The 8,968-nt window shown below is 40.8% G+C and overlaps 1 protein-coding gene across 1 annotated transcript; it reads left to right on the top strand.

Moving 5' to 3' along the window:
- Positions 1-2,303: 2,303 nt before the first annotated feature.
- On the top strand, positions 2,304-8,962 carry paf1 (PAF1 homolog, Paf1/RNA polymerase II complex component). The gene is given in 13 exon segments (XM_016574773.1): positions 2,304-2,530; positions 2,753-2,782; positions 2,923-3,015; positions 3,086-3,207; positions 3,298-3,364; positions 3,453-3,554; positions 3,657-3,728; positions 3,731-3,769; positions 3,881-3,997; positions 4,564-4,692; positions 4,770-4,875; positions 5,026-5,110; positions 8,455-8,962. Coding segments are annotated over 13 exon segments (1,314 nt in total). The 5' UTR covers positions 2,304-2,483; the 3' UTR covers positions 8,760-8,962.
- The last annotated feature ends 6 nt before the right edge of the window (positions 8,963-8,968 follow it).

Consider the following 8,968-nt stretch of genomic DNA (forward strand, 5'->3'; position numbering starts at 1 on the left):
TCCACACTCATCCAGCCTCACCCATGCTCATCCACACTCATCTATACTCATCCACACTCAACTATACTCATCCACACTCATCCAGCCTCACCCATGCTCATCCACTCTCAACTATACTCATCCACACTCATCTATACTCATCCACACTCAACTATACTCATCCACACTCATCTATACTCATCCACACTCATCCAGCCTCACCCATGCTCATCCACACTCATCTATACTCATCCAGCCTCACCCACGCTCATCCACACTCAACTATACTCATCCACACTCATCCACACTCAACTATACTCATCCACACTCATCTATACTCATCCACACTCAACTATACTCATCCATGCTCATCCACACTCATCTATACTCATTCACGCTCATCTATTTAACATACAATAATAACAATAATTATTATCATTACTATTAATTTATATTCAAATTATTTGGCTTCCTAAAAACACCAGTGTGAATGTGATGTAGACTGAGACACTATCACAGTTTTTCACAACATTTTACTTTGTTCAATTTGGTCACTAAAAATGGGTTGTAGCTCGTACTTTTTCTCTCAGAGTGATGCATTTAACTTTAAAATATACAAAATTTTCAGTTAGACTTTATTTTAAGGTATCCTTATTACCTGTTACATGTTATTAATTAACAACACGCACTTACTGTAAGGTCAGGGTTTGGTTTAGGCTGAGTTGCATGTAATTATGCATATCTTACTGTTGTTACTACAGTAAGCACATGTATCGTGTAACAGAGACTCTGTAAAATAAAGTGTTACCCAATGTTCTTATGGTGGGTGAGACTTAGAGGTTCAGATTCAGCCTCCACAGTCTCAAGAAATCCTGTCTGTTGGGGGATGACAATCACAATTAAAAACAAAGATATCTTATTTGTGATGCTCTTATGAAAGCGTGGCTTTGTAAGTAACACTTGTTGTTTTGTGTGCAGTGAGTCTGCAGATGATCCAGATCAGTTCCTCTATGTGTTGAGCAGGTGAGCTTTATTTCTGCTTCTGATACGGAAAGATAAAGTTCTGTCAGTGTGCTCTTGTTACACAAACAAATACTGCAAAATCAAGCTCACCTTCTCCCACAGAATTGACCTTTCTGCGCACATGCAGACGTGAGGAAGTGATGTCATTGCTCGAGTGTGAGGTCACATGAAGGGACGCGAGGAGGGTCAGAGGTCAGCGGATGCTCGTGACGTCAGAGAGCCTGTGATGGGCGGTTTCTACAGACGGATAGAGTCGAGAGATTCAGCAGAAACACATTAAACATGAGCAGTGTTTGCAGGAACATGAAATGTTGTAGTCTTGAGGTTTTAGGTTTCTTCACATGATCAGTGACAAACCGTAATGTCTTTAAAACTGTTACCTGTGTGAACATGACTGACTGAGTTTAACCAGTTCATCTCTTTAACTAGTTGGAATTTCATTTTATAAAACATTAGCATCTCCGGATTTACTTTTATCTAATTATTGTTCTTTCTATTTTTGTACCAGTTTGTCTTTTTTACCTAATAATAAAAATAAAGCAGTTTTAATAGAGTTTTCAGAGGTTTCTTTTCTACACTGAACAAAACCAAGCACAGATCTCTCCAGCCACTATCTGCTTCCATGGAAATAAAAATAATGCTTTATATTTCATACAAAGAGAGCCATAGATCAATCAAATCCGTTACAATAAGGTTACTTGTGTTCACATTAGTTAATGCACTAAATATGATGAATTACAAAGCATTTATAAATCTGGTTTGTTGTTAAATCACGTAATGCAAGTAATGCATTACTTTTTAATTTACAAGAAAATATCGGAGTTACTTTTTCAAATAAGTAACACCAGTTCCTGTTTCTCATGTATTGTCTGACAGCTCTCCTGTAAGAGCATGCAAACTCAGGACATGATGCAAACATGCTAAATAACACAAATATCCTTTATGTATTTAATTCCATTTTATTAACCAATATATTTGCTGCTGACCTTCGATGATCCAATTCAACCATTCTGAGCAATTTTTTTTTAGATAAACATAACATCTGTGTTTCATTTTTTGTTGTTGTTGTTTCTAAAGAGAGAAAAATTGTGCCGAGGCAGATGAGTAAAAGTAACGCAAAAGTAACGTAACGCATTACTTTTCATAAAAAGTAACACAATTAGTTACTTTTTTTTAGGAAGTAACGCAATATTGTAATGCATTACTTTTAAACGTAACTGTCCCCAACACTGTACACCATCATATGAGCTTATGAATGCATGAACACATATACAGAGTTTGATGCAGGCGCTGATCGGGGCAGCCGCTCCTCCCGCGCGGGGTCCTTCAGCAGACGGTGCGGGGCGGAAGTCGCACACAAACACACACACAAGCGCGCGCGCTGTTGCTTCTGTCGATAAACTGGTTTAAACCCTTTATTTTTGTGTTTCGTCGCTGTTTATTAGTAATTTGCGTGGCGAAGCGCGTTTGTTTGCTCCAGCATGGCTCCTACTGTACAGACGCAAGCGCAGCGGGAGGACGGACACCGGTGAGAGATCACGATCACAAAACAGATCAAACACACAAATACGATGACAGAAACACTCACTATAGCACACGCGTTCACTAAAACACACGCACATTCACTCAGGCAACCCTTCATCACGCTAATTACTCCGTTGTGTTTAATTAGAGACATCGCTGTTGTGAACTGGCCGTGTCTCATTTAGATCTCATGTAGTGTGTCACGTGTGCTTTGTGTTTCCTGCAGGAGCTCAGCTCACAGAAGCGTCCCAGAGAGGTACTGATGATGATGATGTGTTTGTTTGAGCGACCTGCATGTCAACCTCTGACTCAGCCAATCGCGTGCGAGAGGGGCGGGGCTGACAGAGGGAAACCTGTCTGGAAACAGTGGTGTGTTTGAACTCTTGTGTGCTGCAGGTCCGGCGTCGTGTGCAGAGTGAAGTATGGCAACAGTCTTCCGGATATCCCCTTCGATCCCAAGTTCATCACGTATCCGTTTGACCAGCACAGGTACGGCTCGGCTCGGCTCGGAGGGGCTGCTGGGATATGTCGCACTGACACCGCGTGCTGTGTGTTGCAGGTTTGTGCAGTATAAAGCCACGTCACTGGAGAAACAACACAAGCACGAGCTGCTCACCGAACCGGATCTGGGTGTCACCATCGACCTCATCAACCCTGACACGTACCGCATCGACAGCAGCAGTGAGCCCAGACACACACACACTGCTTCGACACAGTCTACACTGGATAAAGCGCGGTAGAAATAAAGGTGCCTTGGCTTGTGTGTTTCAGTTCTGTTGGATCCTGCTGATGAGAAGCTGCTGGAGGAGGAAATCCAGGCTCCGTCGAGCTCAAAGAGGTGCGAGAGAATCATTTCAGCACAGGAGCTCGTTCTCCTGTGACCTTTGACCCCCAGCACTGACTCTGACGTGTGTGTGTGTGTTCAGGTCGCAGCAGCACGCGAAGGTGGTGCCGTGGATGAGGAAGACGGAGTACATCTCCACCGAGTTCAACAGATACGGCGTCTCCAACGAGAAAGTTGAAGTCAAGTGAGTGTGACGCCGCCCGTCTGTCCGAGCTCTCTATCTGTCACATCTCAGTGTGAAGCATGAGCTGATCATCATGTGACCCGTGTGCGTGTGTGTGTGTAGGATCGGTGTGTCCGTGAAGCAGCAGTTCACAGAGGAGGAGATCTACAAAGACAGAGACAGTCAGATAGTTCTGCACCAGCGGGGGTGGACATGATGTCACAGGCCATGATCAGGTGTGTGAATTCTCACTTCAGACCACTGCTCATCACAGTCTGCATCCTGAGAAACAAGCTCTGCAAAACCGGCCTGATATCAGCTAATCTGATGTGTGTGTGTGTGTTCAGGGGTATGATGGACGAGGAGGGGAATCAGTTTGTGGCGTACTTCCTGCCTAACGAGGACACGATGCGCAAACGCAAGAGAGACGTGGACGAGGATTTGGAGTACATGCCTGACGAAGTGTAAGACTCCTTCATCAAACACCAGCACATCATCATTCACAGTCACCAGAGTGATTGGGTTTGCAACATTTCATTGACACGCATGTAATTCACATAATTGGCAGGATTATACTAATTGTAAGCGTACAAGTGCACTTTTTTTTTTCTTCAACGAATGATTGGAATTCAATAACATAGATGTTTAACTAGTAGATCTGAAGTTTACAAAGCATTTCTGAATCCGGGAAGGTTAATTTTATGCACAAATTAATGGAACTTTTTTTTTCTTCTCATTTTTGGGCATTTATATCTTGCAGTTTGGAGTTTTTTTATTTCGTAATCTTGAGTTTATAACTTGCAACTCTGAGGAAAAAAAGCTTAAATTGCAAGATAACAAGTCAAAATTACCTTTTTTATTTTCTTTCCAATGGCAGAAACAAGCTTTCATAAAAATACCTAAAACTTAAAATTAAAAAAGAAAAACTAATAAAAATGACAAAAATGTAACTAATTTAAAATATTAATGAAAAAAACTACAATAGGATCTCAATGCTGCTAAAATGACACGTGTGTGTGTGTGTGCGCAGGTATGATTATAAAATCGCTCGCGAGTACAACTGGAACGTGAAGAACAAGGCCAGTAAAGGATACGAGGAGAACTACTTCTTCATCTTTAGAGACGGAGACGGAGTTTATTACAATGAGCTGGAGACCAGGTAACTGTCAATCACACAGACGGCTCCGCCCACTCCGGCTCAGTGTGTGTTACTCACCGTGTGTGTGTGTGTTTTAGGGTGCGTCTGAGCAAGCGGCGAGCGAAGGTTGGCGCTCCGTCGTCTACGAACGCTGTGCTGGTGTGCAAACACAGAGACATGAACGAGAAGGAGCTGGAGGCTCAGGTCAGTTCACTTCTCACATCACAAACATCTGAGCTCAGATCAGATTACCTTTAAAACAGCAGATTGAGTTTATTTGCACAGAAGGGATTGATGCGGTGTGACCGCAGTCACTGATCTGTGTGTGTGTGTGTGTGTGTGTTTGATGGACAGGAGGCTCGCAAGGCTCAGCTGGAGAATCACGAGCCCGAGGATGAAGAGGAGGAGCTGGACATGATGAAAGACCTGCAGGACTCTGGTAACACAAACACCTTTATATTATACACCTGTGTGTGTTTAGTACAAAGCCTGTTGCTCACACCAGGAACAACAACGAACAAATATTAGGGATGTCCCGATCAGGTTTTCTGTGCCCCGATCTGATACTTGAATGTTCCTATAGGAATGTATGTTTGGTGCACACTTCAAGTACATTAAAGTTATTAAAATCAATCCAACGTATACAGAGTTGTGCGTAAAGAGTAAAAAGGCGTTATGACAACGACGTCTCAGATAGTCTGTCGGCAGATAAAAGTAAACAATAAATGAGTGATCGTTACAAAAGTGTGCATCAAATACATTAAACACGGAAGCTCAAACGTGTGTGACGCGCTAGAACAGACCTCAGTGTTTCTTTGCACACGTTTGAGCGTCTTCTTTTGCTTTTAATGGAAGTTGGCGAACCCACTTAAAGGGGCATACTGCCACCTACTGCATGACATCGGCATGACAGCTGACGTAAAATAAGGATCGCTTTGAGGACATCTGATGCTCGGGACATCCCTAACAACAATTATAATATGAAGTTGTAATAATTGCTCTAATTCTAAGTGAATAGCAGAGTCGACACCTCAGCTATACCAATAACGGCTCAGAGGAACGATATCAGTGGAATCACTTTCACTTTCGATATTTATTTTTCCAAATGATGAACTATAAAAACATTGACAGCCAATCAGAGCTCAAACTTTTGAAGTGACATGACAAAACTGCGCTTAGAATAAACAGAACGTTATCATCCTTATACGTTACCATAGTTATAGTTATCGCTATAGTTATCATCATAGTTATTGTTATCGTCGTCATAGTTTTTGCTGTAGTTATTGTCAGTTACCATTATCAGAGTTATTGTTATACTTATCATTGTAGTTATCGTTAGTTATCGCTATAGCTACTGCCATAGTTACAGTTATCACTAAAGTTATCATAGCTATAGTTATCGTCATAGCTATTGCTATAGTTATCGCTATAGATACAGCAATAGTTGTCGTCAGTTATTGCTATCATCACAGTCATAGTGATCACTGTAGTTATAGTCATTGCTATCGCTGTAGTTATCGTCATAGCTATCGTTATAGTTATTGTCATAGTGATCACTGTAGTTATAGTCATTGCTATAGTTATCATCATAGCTATCACTATAGGTATCGTCATAGCTATCGCTATAGGTATCGTCATAGCTATCGCTACAGTTATCGTCATAGCTATCGTTATAATTATCGTTATAGTTATCACTATAGTTGTCATCATAGCTATCATTATATTTCTCGTCATAGTTATCGCTATAGATTAAAGCAATAAGCCCCAAGAAGCCGTGGTTTACAGTAAAGTTATAACCGCTAAGGGGCGTTGTTAGGTACGACGCGAAGCGGAGTTAAACCCCTTAGCTGTTATAAATTCACTGTAAACCACGGCTTCTTGGGGCTTATTGCTTTAATCTATAGCGATAACTATGACGAGAAATATAATGATAGCTATGATGACAACTATGGTGATAACTATAACGATACCTATAGTGATAGCTATGACGATAACTATAGCAATGAATTATAACGATAGCTATGACGATAACTATAACGATAACTATAGCAATAACTATGACGACGATAACTATCATTATATCTATAGCGATAACTATGACGAGAAATATAATGATAGCTATGATGACAACTATAGTGATAACTATAACGATAATTATAACGATAGCTATGACGATAACTGTAGCGATAGCTATGACGATACCTATAGTGATAGCTATGATGATAACTATAGCAATGACTATAACTACAGTGATCACTATGACAATAACTATAACGATAGCTATGACGATAACTACAGCGATAGCAATGACTATAACTACAGTGATCACTATGACTGTGATGATAGCAATAACTGACGACAACTATTGCTGTATCTATAGCGATAACTATAGCAATAGCTATGACGATAACTATAGCTATGATAACTTTAGTGATAACTGTAACTATGGCAGTAGCTATAGCGATAACTAACGATAACTACAATGATAAGTATAACAATAACTCTGATAATGGTAACTGACAATAACTACAGGCTATAGATATAATGATAGTTATCGTCGTCATAGTTATTGCTATAGTTATCGTTATAGTTATCGTCATAGCTATCGTTATAATTCATTGCTATAGTTATCGTCATAGCTATCACTATAGGTATCGTTATAGTTATCACCATAGTTGTCATCATAGCTATCATTATATTTCTCGTCATAGTTATCGCTATAGATTAAAGCAATAAGCCCCAAGAAGCCGTGGTTTACAGTAAAGTTATAACCGCTAAGGGGCGTTGTTAGGTACGACGCGAAGCGGAGTTAAACCCCTTAGCTGTTATAAATTCACTGTAAACCACGGCTTCTTGGGGCTTATTGCTTTTATAAAACGGTTATTCCGTAAGGTTTCACAAAATAAAACAGAGCAAATAAAGTGTAATGATATTAATAAAAACAGTATTCTTCCACCAAACAATGTAGTTCCTCAGAAACAGTTGTGGTTGCAACAAAGTGGTTGCCAAGCAACTCGCATACATAAACAAAGTTGTATGTTTGCAGAGTAAATTACAACAGCTTCGAACGTGGCTCAGCCAATCAGAATCAAGGACCGGAACTCTCCATTTTATAAATAACGATAGTTATCGTCGTCATAGTTATCGTTAGTTATTGTCATAGCTATAGTTATCATCAAAGCTATCACTATAGGTATCGTTATAGTTATCGTCATAGCTATTGTTACAATTATCGTTATAGTTATCACTGTAGTTATCATAGCTATCACTATAGGTATCGCTATAGTTATTGTCATAGCTATCGTTATAATTATCATTATAGTTATCACTATAGTTGTCATCATAGCTATCATTATATTTTTCGTCATAGTTATCGCTATAGATATAACGATAGTTATCATCATCATAGTTATCGCTATAGTTATCATCGTCATAGTTATCGCTATAGTTATCATCGTCATAGTTATCGCTATAGTTATCGCTATAGATATAACGAGTTATTGTCGTAGTTATACTTATTGTTATAATTATCATCATAGCTATAGCTATAGTTAACGTCAGTTATCGTTATAATTATGATAGCTAAAGTTGTTGACATAGTTATTGTTATCATAGTTATCGCTATAGTTGTTGTTATACTTATCGTTATATTTGCAGTAGTTATCGTTATAGTTGTCATCATACTTATTGCTAAAGTTAACGTCATAGTTATCATTGTAGTTTTGAATGAGCGTTTAGTGCATGGTGTTGCGATATAACGCTGCTCTGTGTTCCTGTGCTCAGGTGAGGAGCGCGAGAAGGCCAGCGACTCGGACAACTCTGAGAGCGAGTCTGAGCGCGAGGATGAGGAGCGGCCCGCTGAGGAAGACGAGGAGGAGGACGAGGAGAGCAGCAAGAGGCGTGAGAGGAAGAGCAGCGGCAGCGAGAGCGGCGAGGACCGGCAGGCGCGAGATGAGGAAGAGATCTTCGGCAGCGATGATGACAGTGAGGATGACGAGGGTGAGCGCGCGAGGAGCAACAGCAGCAGCGTCCAGCACAGCGGCAGCGAGAGAGCGTCCGACTCCAGCGACGCCAGCGACAGCGAATGAGATGCTTGGCCCCGCCCACCAGCAGCTTCTGCACTCATGCTGTTTCCTGTTCCTGTTCAACTCTGTCCCTCTGATGCTTTCACGGTGAATCTCATGTCCAGCTCTCTCTTCACCCCGATGAAATCATATTCTGCTCGACCTGGACGTGTGAGATTGTGTGTGTGTGAGAGTGTGAGTGTGTGTGTGAGAGTGTGAGTGTGTGTGTGAGA

This window comes from Sinocyclocheilus rhinocerous, unplaced genomic scaffold (genome assembly GCF_001515625.1).
Source record: "Sinocyclocheilus rhinocerous isolate Xijiao unplaced genomic scaffold, SAMN03320098_v1.1 scaffold3916, whole genome shotgun sequence".
In the NCBI taxonomy this organism is placed as follows: Eukaryota; Metazoa; Chordata; class Actinopteri; order Cypriniformes; family Cyprinidae; genus Sinocyclocheilus; species Sinocyclocheilus rhinocerous.